The 19,056-nt window shown below is 40.6% G+C and overlaps 1 protein-coding gene across 1 annotated transcript in view; it reads left to right on the top strand.

Moving 5' to 3' along the window:
• The window catches only part of caprin2 (caprin family member 2), a 108,476-nt gene that overhangs the window by 49,238 nt on the left and 40,182 nt on the right, over positions 1–19,056 (top strand). Inside the window, exon 19 of the mRNA XM_034163744.1 lies at positions 26–87. Within this exon, the coding sequence (XP_034019635.1) occupies positions 26–87 (62 nt within the window). The remainder of the gene's footprint in view (positions 1–25; positions 88–19,056) is intronic.

Below are 19,056 nucleotides of genomic sequence, written 5' to 3'. Positions count from 1 at the left end.
TTTTTAACTGTTTTTCATTCTGCAGGAGGAACCTTCATCCCTCAGACTCACCCCAGAGACTCTGGCCCGCTTCACTATCCATCCAGAGTGAGTAAATGTGGCTCTGTGGTGGTACTTTGGCTTTGTTCTGGCTGTATGGTTGAGTCCACAGCCAAATGGTGTTGGATTCTGACTTAACAGGTGCCGTCTAATGATGTTGTTGTTGTTAAACTAGCCGGCTCAGACCCCCCCCCCCCCCCCCCCCCCCCCCCCCGCACCATGCATCCAGGTCATTTTGCTTATACCTTCAGTAATACCTGAATGCCTAAGTCACTGTCTTTGAGTATAATGCCCATGTGTTACATATCAAAATGTTGAGTACAATCTCAGTTCTGACTCATATTTGTCTAAAACACTTGTCTCTAAAGCTGAAAATATGAAACTTATTTTCTGAAACAATAGTTTATTGTCCCTTCCAGGAAATTTGTCTGGGACTTCAAGAGCTGCACAAATAAAGCTGCCAAGACATAATTACATAACTCATGCATATTGCACATAACTTAGGACACACACCAATACTGCACATGCCCCTCTCACACATATGGTTAAAAGGAAAATGCTGACAATACAGTAAATAACAATGAATAAATAACACTGAATAGCAATGACACCATGACACTAAGAAATCCATCTTAAGAAATTCTTCAAATATTTAGTCAATAGACACTTTGATTCAGGTGGACAAACTGGTTTGGTGTTAGAAAAGTGTAGGTCACATAAGTAGTGTATAATATGACAGTTATGTGAATGTATGTCTGAAATCAAAATATATGTACCTGATGGATGATTACAGGCAGTAGTTAAGACAGATCCACTAATTAGCGAAGCAAACATTTTTGTGAGTGGATTAGCTTTTCAGCTTACTCTGAAAACCATCAGCGGATCATTTAGCATCTGCTGAATTTAGTTACACTAACCTTCAGTGTGCTACCATTTTTTTTTGCTCGCATAGTGAGTAAAACTTTCAACAGGCCGCTACTCAGTGGCAGGAAACATGAAGCGCAAAGCACCTTTCACTCATGGTTTAATTTAAAACCAAGTAATTCCAGACAGTTAATCAAAATTAACAGCAACTCTGTCATTTTTACAAAGTGAAAATATGACATTGGACATATTTTTTAAAGTAATGCACTAATTCCTAAAGGTATGAGTGTTAAACAGACACATGTGCCAAAAGGCATTATGGGACAATTCAAATGAGCTGCTCTTATCACTTCCTCCTGCTCCTCCCCCCGGTCAAAATGCAGAGAATACTGCCATCTAGTGGATGGGAGGGTCAATAGACCAACATTTGTGAATCTCAAATGCAGTTTTATGCTCAGAATGTCTCAATATAAGTGGATCACTGATCTCACACACACATTGTAAAAACCAACACACAAGTTACTGTAACTTTACAGGGGGTGTCAAAATTGGCATGTTTTTTTTTGTGTGTGTACTTCAGTTTCATGACAGTATAACATTTTAAGTACCACAATTTGCCCCACTGAGATATCCCATAATCCCTTGCGCACCAGAAAGTCAAAATAACACTGAGAAACTACATGAGAACTGCAAATGAACATTATACGACCAAAATGTAACTTTTATGCCTTTCATAACATTTTTAAGAAACTGCTGCATGAGACCCTGAAAACTTGCTAAAACAAATATTCCAAATATTCCGTGTCTATGTTTAACCTGCGTGGAACTTCATAAACAAAGCAAATTTTTCTGTTCAGGCTCTCAGTTGTCCAGGTGGTTTCCATGGTAGAGAAGCTTGAATCTTCGACTGGACTGGGTTGCTTGACACGAGGACGTTTAGCTTCTAATCGCAGAAGCTTCCTCAGCTGAAATTCCTGCTCTGGTAGTCTGACTTCTGTCTTGTAGAGAAGAATAACAGAAGCCAGCAAAAGTTGGAGTTTTAAACCTAACCAGACCCCTCCTACCGAGAGGCAGAATGCTATTGGTTAGTGACTAAACAATTGCTCTAATTAGCACCTATTGTGCTCTGGTTAGCACCCTCCTAATGACAGGGCAGTTGTTCCTCCTAATGATGGGACTGACACCTCTCCTGACGACGTGAATGACTCATTACCATGAACAAAAGACTGAAACTGCTTTGACCTGAGTACCCCATTGTAAACAAGGGACAAAGTGTGTCTCAGACCCCCTCCCTGGTTAAGGCTGGGTTTGAACTGTTTCCACATAGAATGCTTCCTTCACAGCCCTCTCAAACCATTTCTTTTCTCTGGCTAAGATTTTAACTTCCTTGTCCTCAAATGTGTGGCTAGTGCCCTCTCTGCAGTGCTGGTATAGCCTTTTGTGCAACAGCTGCTTAGTCTCACCTATGTAGTGTTTGTTACAGTTTTCCTGACATCTGATAGAATACAGTACATTGCTCTGTAACTAGGGATCTTGTCCTTAGGGTGAACTAATTTCTGTCTCAAGGTGTTAACAGGTTTAAAGTAAACTGGGATTTTGTGCTGTCTGAAGATCCGCTGTAGTTTTTCCCCTACTCCTGCTAAATAAGGGAGACACATTCCTTTTCTTCTTGTCTCTGTCTCTCTGGTCTCTTTGTTCTTTGAGACTTCTGAACTTTATCCAGGGACCATCGTGGGTACCCACATACTGTGAGGGCTTTCCAGACATGATGTTGTTCTTTAGCCATTCCCTCTGCAGTTGTGGGCACCTGTAGGGCTCTGTGTTGAAGAGTCCTGATCACCCCGAGCTTGTGTTCAAGGGGGTGGTTTGAGTCAAAGAGCAGATATTGGTCAGTGTGAGTGGGTTTTCTGTAAACCCCTGTCTGGAGTTGCCTGTTCTCTCCAATCATAACATCACAGTCCAAGGAGGCTAAACGGTTGTTTCTGGCATCCTCACGTGTGAACTTGATATTGGAGCCCACTGAGTTGATGTGTTCTGTAAAGTCCTCAACTTCCTGTTGCTTGATTTTAACCCATGTGTCATCAATATATCTGAACCAGTGACTGGGAGAGATGCCCGTGAAAGACGCCAAGGTTCTCTTCTCCACTCGCTCCATGTACAGATTGGCCACAATGGGGGATACCGGAGACCCCATCGCACAACCAAGAATCTGCCTGTAGTAATTCCCCCTAAACAGGAAATACGTGGTGTTGAGACAGATCTCCAAGAGTTGGCAGATGTGGTCTGGTGTAAGTTTGGTCCTTTCAAGTAGACACATCCTCCAGCAGTCTCTGCCTCACAGCTGAGATGGCCTCAGCGGTGGGGATGCAGGTGAACAATGATGTCACATCAAATGACACCATAGTTTCATCTGCCTCCAGCTGAAGGTCCTTGATCTTGTTCACAAAATCTTGTGTGTTCTCCACATGGTGGTCTGAGTTACCCACTAGAGGAGCCAAAATCCACTTGAGGTACTTGGCCAAATTGTAAGTGATGGAATCTGTGCTACATACAAAGGCCTGAGTGGCACGTCCTGTTTGTGGATTTTGGGCAGTCCATAGATGCATGGAGTGGCGTCCCCAGGGTACAGTCTGTAGTATGTCTGCCTGTCAATGAGTCCCTCGTTCTTCAGGTTTTGGAAGTAGTTCATGATTTTCTTCTTATAGCCACTTGTGGGGTCTCTCTTCAGACGCTCGTATGTATTGGAGTCAATGAGCAAGTTGTTGACCTTGGCCTCGTAGTCCGATGTGTTCAGGACCATCGTTGAGAGGAGCAGCGAAGCTTAACTCTCAGCTCGATAACAGCGTTGCAGTGAGGCGGAGGTCTTGGAAAATAAAGTTCCTTCAGTGACAGACTGAGGCACCCTCAGTGCAAGAAGGAACAATGCCGCAGGTCATTCCTCCCTGTTGCTGTCAGGCTGTACAATAACACTGTGAAATAACCACATGCAATAATATGTCCACAAATCATGTGCGATAACTTGTTTACAAATCCCTGTACTAATGTCACCTTATCACATCTAAACTACATTTCACATATTGTAAAGAAGATGCTCCTATTTTTTAATTCCAATCATGCTATTTCTGCCTCATTTTCTTATTTTATTGTATTGTTACAAGTATTATTGCTTATCCTTGCACACACTGTTTGATGCACATTTCCTCTACTCGCACTCATCTTGTGTGTTTTTTTTTTTAAGAGCTGACGTAACATGTGAATTTCTCCACTGAGAGATCAATAAAGTTTTATCTTTAAAGCAGTGGTCACTTATGGTTTGGTTTATAAACAAAATTAATACTGCTAGAATAACTCCATTAATGTCAATTCTGTCATTTGTACAAAGTTAAAATATAACACATCTTTTAATTTTAAATAATGCACTAATTCTGAGGTTTTGTAACAAATAGACAGATGGCAAAGGATTCTGGGTAAAATGTGCCTCCGCTAACACTGATTGGTTAACTCATTCATTTTATGTAAACCAACACGTCAATGTGAGGTGTGTCGTGTGTTGGTGTTTACAGATAAATGTGCTTTTCCATTTTTTTTATTTGTAGAAAAAAAAGGCATCTTAAAAAAAAAAAAGCCAAGTTGTAATTAGATAACCGTCTGATATAACTGGTGTCAAAATAAATAGAACACTGCCAACTACTGGACTCTCAATACTAGGGTGAATGCTGCCGTGAACACTACTGGCCTGTAGATGGCAGTGAGAGACCGTGAAAATGTGCCAAAACAAAAGTCCAGATAATCCGTGTCTGCTACGTTTAAGATGCATGGAATTTAATAAACACAAACTGAATTTCAGACATTTTATATATATATATATATATATACACTCAACAAAAATATAAATGCAACACTTTTGGTTTTGCTCCCATTTTGTATGAGATGAACTCAAAGATCTAAAACTTTTTCCACATACACAATATCACCATTTCTCTCAAATATTGTTCACAAACCAGTCTAAATCTGTGATAGTGAGCACTTCTCCTTTGCTGAGATAATCCATCCCACCTCACAGGTGTGCCATACCAAGATGCTGATTAGACACCATGATTAGTGCACAGGTGTGCCTTAGACTGCCCACAATAAAAGGCCACTCTGAAAGGTGCAGTTTTATCACACAGCACAATGCCACAGATGTCACAAGATTTGAGGGAGCGTGCAATTGACATGCTGACAGCAGGAATGTCAACTAGAGCTGTTGCTCGTGTATTGAATGTTCATGTCTCTACCATAAGCCGTCTCCAAAGTCGTTTCAGAGAATTTGGCAGTACATCCAACCAGCCTCACAACCGCAGACCACGTGTAACCACACCAGCCCAGGACCTCCACATCCAGCATGTTCACCTCCAAGATCGTCTGAGACCAGCCACTCAGACAGCTGCTGAAACAATCGGTTTGCATAACCAAAGAATTTCTGCACAAACTGTCAGAAACCGTCTCAGGGAAGCTCATCTGCATGCTCGTCGTCCTCATCGGGGTCTCGACCTGACTCCAGTTCGTCGTCGTAACCGACTTGAGTGGGCAAATGCTCACATTTGCTGGCGTTTGGCACATTGGAGAGGTGTTCTCTTCACGGATGATGCGAAGGAGATGTGTTGCACTGCATGAGGCAAATGGTGGTCACTCCAGATACTGACTGGTATCCCCCCCCAATAAAACAAAACTGCACTATTCAGAGTGGCCTTTTATTGTGGGCAGTCTAAGGCACACCTGTGCACTAATCATGGTGTCTAATCAGCATCTTGATATGGCACACCTGTGAGGTGGGATGGATTATCTCGGCAAAGGAGAAGTGCTCACTATCACAGATTTAGACTGGTTTGTGAACAATATTTGAGGGAAATGGTGATATTGTGTATGTGGAAAAAGTTTTAGATCTTTGAGTTCATCTCATACAAAATGGGAGCAAAACCAAAAGTGTTGCGTTTATATTTTTGTTGAGTGTGTGTATATATATATATATATATATATATATATATATATATATATATATATATATATATATATATATATATATTACTCTGGAATAAAGACGACATACAGTGTTTGACATAAGTAGGACTCTAAATAGCAAACAGGAATCGATTGCAATGATTCCAATTGAAAATAATGAGAAGCAACCTGCGCTTCTTCTGGCATTTTTACATAAAACAAAACAAACACAATAACACGAGAGTTTTGGGCACAATATACAAATAGTTTAATGTGTGGAGCCTGATCAGAGCGTCTGAAATGCATTTCTCCTGTCGTGAATGTACTGAGATTACCCATAATGCACCTGGGCACAGCATGTCCACACTAAAACCTTCAAAATTAGTGCAATACTTTAAAACTAAAACATATCTGATATTTTCACTTTATAAAACTTCAGACGTGACGTTAATTTAAATAACTTAACCAAACTAATTTCGGACAACATTTTAACCATAAGTTAAAACTGTATGCCTCTGGATGACTTGGGTGAACAAGTCAAAACAAATGAACTTTTTTTTTCTTTTCTGTGACCAGTTCTCCTTTGCCTGCAGAGGATAGAGTGGTTTCTTCTAGAACCAGCTCTCCTCTTTTGCAGAGGATAGAACTGTGCATCTACTATAAAAATTGAACAGGTAGGTACTTAACTGATTTTAGTTTGTAACTATTCAGCTTTGTTTACCACGTCTGCAAAAATACGTTAGCGGTCTAAAATTATCGGACTAAAACATATCGGAAGATAATTAGTCCAATGACGTTTTTCAAAGTTATCTATCTGAAAAGCTAATCCGATAATGAAAACATTCTTCGATAATTAGCGGTTAGCAGGTTAGCAGAACTGTGCCCACTACTGCTGTTATGTTTAATGGCTGACTCTACTGCAGTGATGTAATCTACTGTCAGTATATGTTTAGGGGTCACTGAGCAATTTAGTCCTTTAGCAAGCACATCCTTTTCTGTCTGTGTAAGAACCCTGTCAGAGAGATTCTTTAACCAATTTTCGCTGTTGTCACTAATTTGTCTGGGTGTATCTTTATAACTACCCCCACTGAAAGTACGCCTTTTCTGCATTAAAAGGTTGTGAAACTTCCTGATTTGCCTCTCCTTAAATGCTCAGACATTTGAATTTTAACTGAACATTTTAACTAGGGACAGCTGCCCTGTCATTAGGAGGGTGCTAACTAGAGCACAATAGGTGCTAATTAGAGCAATTGTTAGTCACTAGCCATTAGCAGTCTGCCTCTCGGTAGAAAGGTTCTGGTTAGGTTTAAAAGTCCAGCTTTTGCTGGCTTCTGTTATTCTTCTCTACAAGGGTCAAGACAGAAGTCAGGCTACCAGAGCAAGAAATTTAGCTGAGGAAGCTTCTGTGATTAGAAGCGAAACATCCTTGCATCAAACAACCGAAGTCCAAGTCCAATCGAAGATTCAAGCTTCTCTACTAAACAAAGCGAATTTAAAACATTTTATATATCAGACAGTCTCAATGCAAACTCTCCGAAGTTTTGTGGGATTTGAAACCTCAATACCACACACAAATTAGTTGCTCTATTTACACTCACATCCAGTAGATGGCAGTGTTTTCCCCATTTTGATGGGGGCGTAAGAGCAAGGGGGAGCAGATCATTTGAATTTTCCCATAATGCCTTTCAGCACGTCTGTTTAATGCTCAAACCTTCAGGAATCAGTGCATTACTTAAAATTTACACTGTAAAAATGACAGATTTGCCATTAATTTCAATAAACTGTCCAGAATTAGTTGGTTTTAAATGAAACCATGAGTGAAAGGTGCTTTATACTTCATGTCTTGTGCCCACTGTCTGAGTAGATGCATGTTGAAAGTAAATGATGCTTCTTTATGTATTAGTTTTTTTTGTAGCGGCGGGCCGGGTGCACAAAGACAGAAGCTCTGGCTTTTTGTTTGTTTTTGGTTTGTGATCATCTGTGAATTTACACAGCAACACTTGCGGTGCTTAAACTCGAAAATGGCTTAGCCGACTGTGTACTGAGTCAATCCTAAAAGTTAGTGGTTATCGAAGCTAACTTTTTGGTTAGCTGTGCCCACCACTTGTTACAGGCAGCCGGTACATCACAAACGGCCTATTTATCACTTACCGTTGTCAGCTGGATGTCTTCTGGTTTCATATCAATCCTTATCATATGAATAAAACCCCTCAGTCACTTAAACTCTGAAGAGGCTGGAATCTACAGCGAGCAAGTTTTGGAATGAAGTACGTATGCATACAATACGAAATAAATACGAATCCGGATGCACCAGCACGTCCATGAAGCCCAGAGACTTCAGTGGACATGAAACACACTTGTAGCTTCTGTGCATGTCTGTCTGGGGAAATGTTCAGCCACATTCAGCTGGTTAAGTGATGGTAAATACCACAGACACGTTGATTATTCACAGAACGGATCACTGAGGGATAAAAATCAGTGTTCGGATCATTTCCAGGTGGAACATCTCCGAGAATCCGTAGACCTTTATTCATAAAACACAGCTGCAAATTTGATTTGAATCTCAAAACACTTGATCAGGCTCTAAAGTTAAAGTTCTGTGTTCATCTGGCACAAAGTTCACACTGTTGGTCTAAAAATGAAAATATTTCATTCAGAGATTATCTTTGCCTCCTAAGAGTCTTTCACCCATCTCACGTTGATAATTACCATATTTTCTAGAGTGTAAGTTGCACCTTTTTTTCCTGTTTTAATCAGATCTTTAATTTGGAATTGATAAAGTCGGTCCCTTTTGGTTTCACTCTGGGTCACCACCCCAGATCAGAGGTGGATCTGCATGTTGATTTGGCACAAGTTTGACACCGGATGCCCTTCCTGATGCAACTCCACATTACATGGAGGCTGGGTGAGGGGAGTTCTTGGACCAGGAACCTTCCAAACTGGACCACTTGACACTGCGCTGCTCCGTCGGGCAGAAGCTCAGGTCCCAACTTGGCTCACAATGCAGAACAGAATTCTTGGGGTGGATTATTGACTCTCAACGCCTTAAGATGGACCACAAACAGTCAGTCATTTAGGCTTGCCTCTATTGGTGGTTGGCTCTCACTGCGGTATTGTATCACTTCCTGTTCCGGAGCACAGCGGTGTTTTGCTGTATCTGTTAGCTGTTTAATCTGCGCAGTTAGATTGATCTAGTTATCTAGATTACGATTTGTTTCCCAGTGTAATCTTTACGTGCCTTAACTAAAGCACTCCTTCTGCTGAATCACCTCTAAATTATTTACACATTATTCACTTTGCGTGTTTTTAGGAATCCGCTAGCTTAGCGTAGCTACTAGTTCTTAGCCGATTTAGCATGGCGGCTTCTCCTGTCTCTCCCGCACTTTTCTGCTTGGGTGTGAAATGTTTAGTTATTCCCCGGCCTCCTTAGCAGTAACGGTACTTGTAATAAGTGCAGCTTATTCGTAGCTTTGGAGGCCAGGCTGGGCGAATTGGAGACTCAGGCTCCGCACCGTGGAAAATTCTACAGCTAGCCAGGCCCCTGTAGTCGGTGCAGACCAAGGTAGCTTAGCCACCGTTAGTTACCCCCTGGCAGATCCCGAGCAGCCGGGAAAGCAGGCTGACTGGGTGACTGTGAGGAGGAAGCGTAGTTCTAAACAGAAGCCCTGTGTACACCGCCAACCCGTTCACATCTCTAACCGTTTTTCCCCACTCGACGACACACCCGCCGAGGATCAAACTCTGGTTATTGGCGACTCTGTTTTGTGAAATGTGAAGTTAGCGACACCAGCAACCATAGTCAATTGTCTTCCGGGGGCCAGAGCAGGCGACATTGAAGGAAATTTGAAACTGCTCGCTAAGGCTAAGCGTAAATTTGGTAAGATTGTAATTCACGTCGGCAGTAATGACTCCCGGTTACGCCAATCGGAGGTCACTAAAATTAACATTAAATCGGTGTGTAACTTTGCAAAAACAATGTCGGACTCTGTAGTTTTCTCTGGGCCCCTCCCCAATCAGACCGGGATTGACATGTTAGCCGCATGTTCTCCTTGAATTGCTGGCTGTCTGAGTGGTGTCCAAAAAATGAGGTGGGCTTCATAGATAATTGGCAAAGCTTCTGGGGAAAACCTGGTCTTGTTAGGAGAGACGGCATCCATCCCACTTTGGATGGAGCAGCTCTCATTTCTAGAAATCTGGCCAATTTTCTTAAATCCTCCAAACCGTGACTATCCAGGGTTGGCACCAGGAAGCAGAGTTGTAGTCTTACACACCTCTCTGCAGCTTCTCTCCCCCTGCCATCCCCTCATTACCCCATCCCCGTAGAGACGGTGCCTGCTCCCAGACTACCAGTAACCAGCAAAAATCTATTTAAGCATAAAATTCAAAAAGAAAAAATAATATAGCACCTTCAACTGCACCACAGACTAAAACAGTTAAATGTGGTCTATTAAACATTAGGTCTCTCTCTTCTAAGTCCCTGTTGGTAAATGATATAATAATTGATCAACATATTGATTTATTCTGCCTTACAGAAACCTGGTTTACAGCAGGATGAATATGTTAGTTTAAATGAGTCAACACCCCCGAGTCACACTAACTGTCAGAATGCTCGTAGCACGGGCGAGGAGGAGGATTAGCAGCAATCTTCCATTCCAGCTTATTAATTAATCAAAAACCCAGACAGAGCTTTAATTCATTTGAAAGCTTGACTCTTAGTCTTGTCCATCCAAATTGGAAGTCCCAAAAACCAGTTTTATTTATTATCTATCGTCCACCTGGTCGTTACTGTGAGTTTTCTCTGTGAATTTTCAGACCTTTTGTCTGACTTAGTGCTTAGCTCAGATAAGATAATTATAGTGGCGATTTTAACATCCACACAGATGCTGAGAATGACAGCCTCAACACTGCATTTAATCTATTATTAGACTCTATTGGCTTTGCTCAAAAAGTAATGAGGTCCACCCACCACCTTTAACCATATCTTAAATCTTGTTCTGACTTATGGTATGGAAATAGAGACTTAACAGTATTCCCTGAAAACTCCCTTCTGTCTGATCATTTCTTAATAACATTTACATTTACTCTGATGGACTACCCAGCAGTGGGGAATAAGTTCATTACACTAGAAGTCTTTCAGAAAGCGCTGTAACTAGGTTTAAGGATATGATTCCTTCTTTATGTTCTCTAATGCCATATACCAACACAGTGCAGAGTAGCTACCTAAACTCTGTAAGTGAGAGAGTATCTCGTCAATAGTTTTACATCCTCATTGAAGACAACTTTGGATGCTGTAGCTCCTCTAAAAAAGAGAGCTTTAAATCAGAAGTGCCTGACTCCGTGGTATAACTCACAAACTCGTAGCTTAAAGCAGATAACCCGTAGTTGGAGAGGAAATGGCGTCTCACTAACTTAGAAGATCTTCACTTAGCCTGGAAAAAGAGTCTGTTGCTCTTTCTCTTTTTGCTCTGTATGCACCACTCTGCATTTAATCATTAGTGATCGATCTCTGCTCCCCTCCACAGCATGTCTTTTTCCTGGTTCTCTCCCTCAGCCCCAACCAGTCCAGCAGAAGACTGCCCCTCCCTGAGCCTGGTTCTGCTGGAGGTTCTTCCTTGTTAAAGGGAGTTTTCCTTCCCACTGTAGCCAAGTGCTTGCTCACAGGGGGTCGTTTTGACCGTTGGGGTTTTACATAATTATTGTATGGCCTGCCTTACAATATAAAGCACCTTGGGGCAACTGTTTTGTTGTGATTTGGCGCTATATAAAAAATTGATTGATTGATTTATCGTGTTGTGAAGCTGACTATATGTCCAGACGGTGCTGGACGTGAGACCTGGTTTTTGCTGGTTGCCGTTGACGGACCAGCTGTGCACCTGACCACACCTCATTCTCAAACAACACAAAATGGTCAAGTGACACAGGAGAATTTGTCACCACGTCTGTGGAAGCAGCCTGGCTACCTGCACTGGGGTTCAGTAAGTACCTGCAGAGTTACCAGATACAGTGGACTTCTAGGCAGTGAAGACAGACCTTTCAGCCACTGAGCATCAAGTAGCTGGAACTGTATCCTATGAATCGGAGAGCAGTGTGATACCCCTGTAGTTCTTATAATCCATGCAGACGCCCTTTCCAGACTGGGACAGTAAACTTTCTTCTGGTCTGTAGAGGTGATGCCAGTTTCCCAGAGTTTTTTTACAGTGGCAGGAGAATAGCATCACCTGCCTTTATGAGCTCAGCACCAGTGCCACAGGTTCAGGAAGCTTTCCCAACCTCAGCTTTATCACCACCTTTGCAATCTCACCAACACTTGATTGTTCACATTTGACTGGAGAATCAGCCAGAGGAACCCTGGCATTGGAGATGATTAACAGAGGGATCAGCCTGATACAGCTGCTCAAACTAGCCCATTGTGACAATCCAGCAGAGGCGTCTGTCAGGACTGAACCTTCTTCCTCCATCACTGCAGAATGACGAGCTGTAGGTCTGGAGGAACACAGTGCTTTGACTCCTCTGTAAGCAGGTCGAGGGTCACTAGACCACACATGGTGAGTCACCAAATCAGTTTACTTGGAGCAGGGTAAAAATTTGTCCTTGTCCATTCTCAGGGCCATGATAGTCTGCTATCTTAGCTCCTTGGACAGTGTGGAATTTCCATCTCCTCTGGATGATACTTGGTGAAACACCTCCTCCAGTGACTGTATAGTGGGATGGACCCTGGTCTGAATTTGGTTTGATGATTTAGAAGGTAAAGTGGTGGGTCCAAGACCAGACAACACTCTTCAAATTCCTGTCAAACTGCTAAAACACTAAGACAGGGCTCCACACTGCCCCCAGATGGCTGAATTATGTTACAATTTTTGTATTTAGTTTTTTGAGATGGCAAGAGAAAAAGTGTGTGTGTGTATATGTATATATATGTGTATATATGTATATGCCAGTGTAGGGTGCGTGTGTGAGGTGGGGGGGAGTGTAGTGATTAGTCAACTCAGAATTCCATTTTTTTCCCCAGTATTTTTATTAAATTTTCTTGCAAAGATATAACAATATGGAAAATTGACAATATGAACATGTCAGTATACAAGAACAGTACATTTCGCACGCACACACACATCCATACTTGTGCACACATAAACCTTACATTGCGCAATTTATCACGATCCACTCAAATATCACTATTCAGCAGTAACAAAAAGGAAAATGCATAATAATAATAATGTAGAGATGACTTCTGTATTTCCTATTTCATAGATATAATATTCAAATATGGTTCCCACAATTTAACAAAATCTTTTCGTTTACCCTTCACTATATATATGTCAGTCTTTCAAGACCTATAGATTCTGAAAGTTCTTTAATCCACTGTCTTGGGGAATGGGCTTCAATATTCTTCCAATTCAGAGCAATAACTCTTTTAGCTTGTAAAAGTCCAAAATCCAATAGTTTCACTTTTTTTTTTTTTTTTGCAGTAGGCCATCAGGATATATTCCTAATATACATAATTTTGCACAAAGTGGAATCTTATATTAAATATTTCCATAAGCGTTGAATTACTTTTTTCCAAAAAAAATTGAATTGTCGCGCATTCCCAAAGACAGTGTACAAGAGTTCCTTTAAAGTTACCACAGTTATTACAAGTGTCGGGAATATTATTAGAGATATGGTGTATTTCAGGAGTTATATATGTCCTTGTTAGCCTTTTGTATTGAAGTAGTTTAAGTCTTGTATTGTTTGTTTCTGTGCTCTTAACATGCTTCGTTCCATTCAGTTTCACTTATTCTTCATGCAAGTCATTCCTCCAAGCATTCAGTTTATCTAATGTTGAATCTTTAGAATGGACCATGAGCAGGTTTTGATAATAGACCTTTCCCTTTCTGGTGTTTTATAGTAATTTCTTCAATTGTGATAGACAGGGGATGTTTGTACGTTCTCCATATTTTGATATGAAATTTCTTAATTGTAAATATAAAAAAAAGTGCTTTCTGGGGATTCAAAATTTTTTGCACAATTCATTGAAAGTAAGCAGTTTTCCATCTACATACTCGTATAGGTCCTTGATGTCTGAATGCCTTTGTCTTTCCATAATTTGAATCCTCCATCCATCCTACCTGGTATGAACTGGTTATTATTCCATATAGGTGAGAAACGAGATATTGTTATAGGGTTTTGACAAGTTTATGGGCATTGTGCCACACTGTTATTGTGTTTTTTTAAAAATGGATTTTTTGTTTGTTTTTGAGCAGTTTTATATCAGATGAATATAGATAGTTGTTTATTGGTAATTTGGGATTGATGGTTGCTCGATGGATACCCAAGCTGGAGGAGTGCCTGTACTAAAATAGTGTAATGCTGATGTTAATTGTGCTGCTGTATAATACCATTGAAGGTTTGGAAATTGAAGGCCCCCTCTTTCATAAGGTAAATAAAGTAGCTTGAACCAAAGTCTTGCTTTCCTCTTGTTCCATATGAATTCACTGAATATTTTTGTTCAAGTTATCAAAAAATGATCGAGGTAGCGGCAAAGGAAGTGTTTGAAAATAATATAAAATTCTGGTAAAATTGACATCTTTATTATATTAATGCATCCTATCATAGAAATAGGTAAACTGACCAGCGACAAGTGTTTCTGTGACCTCATCTACCAAGGGATCGTAATTTATAGTGACAATTTTATCTATATCTGGGTGATTTGGACTCCCAGATACTTGAACCCATCTGTAGTGATAGTGAATTTGGTTTTTATTGGAGGGAATTTCTTGTCCTCATCATTAAGAAATAGTAGTACTGATTTACTATTATTGATTTTATATCCGGAAAATTCATCAAATTTCTCAAGCAGGTCACTTTGTAGGTTTTCATGAGCTGAATATAGTTTAGATATTTTTTTGGAAAGAAGTTTCTTTTAGGCTCCCTGAATGAGAATTTCTTTTCTTCCCGAAACCTCATTCCCTGGAAACTTCGTATTCTTAGTCTCTGATTTATGAATATCATCTAAAGTGATCTTAATTTTGTAGACCAAATTTATCCTTAAGGTCCTGGAAGCTAAAAACTGTGTCCTGGACTAAAAGGGAGCAGTATGCCGTTAATCCAAACCTTGCCCATTTTTCAACTTTGTATCATAATTACTGGGCTGACTCTGAATCATAAACGAACCATTTAAATATTTCAGTCATTTTCTTTAAATGATGCCTTTTTAAGTATTTCAGTCCATGTTTTTAAGGATCCAGTTAACCAGAGTTGTTTGTGTCGGGGAGGTGGGTTGGTCATTGATGGGTCCAAAGTAAAATATTCAAAGGTCCTTTTCCCCTTTGACATTTCTGTCTCATTCCATTTTGATCTATAATCTGGTGTACACCACCCAACTAATGGCCAGATTTGGGCCGCCCTAGAATACTCCCAAAAACAGGGTTGTGCTAATCCACCTTCCTCCTTTGATAATGGTAAGGTTTTGTTTTAATTGTGGTTCAGGCATCTAGTAAGGATGCCTCTGGGCACGTCCATCTGGGAGGAGACCCCGGGGAAGACCCGGACTAGGTGGAGAGATTATATCTCCACACTGGCCTGCTGACATCTTTGTCCCTTTTGATTTCCTTGTTCCGTCTGATCCATTGAGCCAGTGGTTCAATAAAACTTACCAACGAGTGGACTTATGGGACAACCTTGTCTTGTGGATCTCTCCAACATATAGGAGTCTGTGCGCTCCCTGCTGACTTATGGTTTATCATACAAGGCACCCAGTGTCTTTATAGAGACGGTGCCTGCTCCCAGACCACCAATAACCAGCCAAAATCTATTTAAGCATAAAAGTTCAAAAAGAAAAATAATATAGCACCTTCAAACTACACCACAGACTAAAACAGTTAAATGTGGTCTATTAAACATTAGGTCTCTCCTCTTACGTCCCTGTTGGTAAAGATTATAATAATTGATAACATAATGATTTATTCTGCCTTACAGGAAACCTGGTTACAGCAGGATGAATGTTAGTTTAAATGAGTCAACTCCCCCGAGTCACACTGTCAGAACGCTCGTAGCACGGGCCGAGGCGGAGGATTAGCAGCAATCTTCCACTCCAGCTTATTAATTAATCAAAAACCCGACAGAGCTTTAATTCATTTGAAAGCTTGACTCTTAGTCTTGTCCATCCAAATTGGAAGTCCCAAAACCAGTTTTATTTGTTAATATCTATCGTCCTCCTGGTCGTTACTGTGAGTTTCTCTGTGAATTTTCAGACCTTTTGTCTGACTGTGCTTAGCTCAGATAAGATAATTATAGTGGGCGATTTAACATCCACACAGATGCTGAGAATGACAGCCTCAACACTGCATTTAATCTATTATTAGACTCTATTGGCTTTGCTCAAAAAGTAAATGAGTCCACCCACCACTTTAATCAATCTTAGATCTTGTTCTGACTTATGGTATGGAAATAGAAGACTTAACAGTATTCCCTGAAAACTCCCTTCTGTCTGATCATTTCTTAACATTTACATTTACTCTGATGGACTACCCAGCAGTGGGGAATAAGTTTCATTACACTAGAAGTCTTTCAGAAAGCGCTGTAACTAGGTTTAAGGATATGATTCCTTCTTATGTTCTCTAATGCCATATACCAACACAGTGCAGAGTAGCTACCTAAACTCTGTAAGTGAGATAGATTATCTCGTCAATAGTTTTACATCCTCATTGAAGACAACTTTGGATGCTGTAGCTCCTCTGAAAAAGAGAGCTTTAAATCAGAATGCCTGACTCCGTGGTATAACTCACAAACTCGCAGCTTAAAGCAGATAACCCGTAAGTTGGAGAGGAAATGGCGTCTCACTAATTTAGAAGATCTTCACTTAGCCTGGAAAAAGAGTCTGTTGCTCTATAAAAAAGCCCTCCGTAAAGCTAGGACATCTTACTACTCATCACTAATTGAAGAAAATAAGAACAACCCCAGGTTTCTTTTCAGCACTGTAGCCAGGCTGACAGAGTCAGAGCTCTATTGAGCCGAGTATTCCTTTAACTTTAACTAGTAATGACTTCATGACTTTCTTTGCTAATAAAATTTTAACTATTAGAGAAAAAATTACTCATAACCATCCCAAAGACGTGTCGTTATCTTTGGCTGCTTTCAGTGATGCCAGTATTTGGTTAGACTCTTTCTCTCCGATTGTTCTGTCTGAGTTATTTTCATTAGTTACTTCATCCAAACCATCAACATGTCTATTAGACCCCATTCCTACCAGGCTGCTCAAGGAAGCCCTACCATTATTTAATGCTTCGATCTTAAATATGATCAATCTATCTTTATTAGTTGGCTATGTACCACAGGCTTTTAAGGTGGCAGTAATTAAACCATTACTTAAAAAGCCATCACTTGACCCAGCTATCTTAGCTAATTATAGGCCAATCTCCAACCTTCCTTTTCTCTCAAAAATTCTTGAAAGGGTAGTTGTAAAACAGCTAACTGATCATCTGCAGAGGAATGGTCTATTTGAAGAGTTTGTCAGGTTTTAGAATTCATCATAGTACAGAAACAGCATTAGTGAAGGTTACAAATGATCTTCTTATGGCCTCGGACAGTGGACTCATCTCTGTGCTTGTTCTGTTAGACCTCAGTGCTGCTTTTGATACTGTTGACCATAAACTTTTATTACAGAGATTAGAGCATGCCATAGGTATTAAAGGCACTGCGCTGCGGTGGTTTGAATCATATTTATCTAATAGATTACAATTTGTTCATGTAAATGGGGAATCTTCTTCACAGACTAAGGTTAATTATGGAGTTCCACAAGGTTCTGTGCTAGGACCAATTTTATTCACTTTATACATGCTTCCCTTAGGCAGTATTATTAGACGGTATTGCTTAAATTTTCATTGTTACGCAGATGATACCCAGCTTTATCTATCCATGAAGCCAGAGGACACACACCAATTAGCTAAACTGCAGGATTGTCTTACAGACATAAGGACATGGATGACCTCTAATTTCCTGCTTTTAAACTCAGATAAAACTGAAGTTATTGTACTTGGCCCCACAAATCTTAGAAACATGGTGTCTAACCAGATCCTTACTCTGGATGGCATTACCCTGACCTCTAGTAATACTGTGAGAAATCTTGGAGTCATTTTTGATCAGTTTGTCATTCAAAGTGCATATTAAACAAATATGTAAGACTGCTTTTTAGCATTTACGCAATATCTCTAAATAGAAAGGTCTTGTCTCAGAGTGATGCTGAAAACTAATTCATGCATTTATTCCTCTAGGCTGGACTATTGTAATTCATTATTATCAGGTTGTCCTAAAAGTTCCCTGAAAAGCCTTCAGTTAATTCAAATGCTGCAGCTAGAGTACTGACGGGGACTAGAGAAGCATATCTCACCCTATTGGCCTCTCTTCATTGGCTTCCTGTTAATTCTAGAATAGAATTTAAAATTCTTCTCTTACTTATAAGGTTTTGAATAGTCAGGTACCTTCTTATCTTAGGACCTCATAGTACCATAGCACCCCATAGAGCGCTTCGCTCTCACTGCAGGCTTACTTGTAGTTCCTAGGGTTTGTAAGAGTAGAATGGGAGGCAGAGCCTTCACTTTCAGGCTCCTCTCCTGTGGAACCAGCTCCCAATTCAGATCAGGGAGACAGACACCCTCTCTACTTTTAAGATTAGGCTTAAAACTTTCCTTTGCTAAAGCTTATAGTTAGGGCTGGATCAGGTGACCCTGAACCATCCCTTAGTTATGCTGCTATAGACGTAGACTGCTGGGGTTCCCATGATGCACTGAGTGTTTCTTTCTCTTTTTGCTCTGTATGCACCACTCTGCATTTAATCATTAGTGATTGATCTCTGCTCCCCTCCACAGCATGTCTTTTTCCTGGTTCTCTCCCTCAGTCCCAACCAGTCCCAGCAGAAGACTGCCCCTCCCTGAGCCTGGTTCTGCTGGAGGTTTCTTCCTGTTAAAAGGGAGTTTTCCTTCCCACTGTAGCCAAGTGCTTGCTCACAGGGGGTCGTTTTGACCGTTGGGGTTTTTCATCATTATTTGATTGATTGGTTATCTCACTGACTGATTCCATCTGCTCAGTGATGTCAGTCAGTGAAATCACGTGGTGGAGTGGGCGGTTTCAAATGCATAATGGCAAGGAGAGGAGATTAAATTTGGGAGTAATTGGGAATTAAACAACAAGAACACATGC

Source organism: Thalassophryne amazonica, chromosome 22 (genome assembly GCF_902500255.1).
Source record: "Thalassophryne amazonica chromosome 22, fThaAma1.1, whole genome shotgun sequence".
Classification (NCBI taxonomy): Eukaryota; Metazoa; Chordata; class Actinopteri; order Batrachoidiformes; family Batrachoididae; genus Thalassophryne; species Thalassophryne amazonica.
This window is presented reverse-complemented; position numbering and strand designations above follow the sequence as displayed.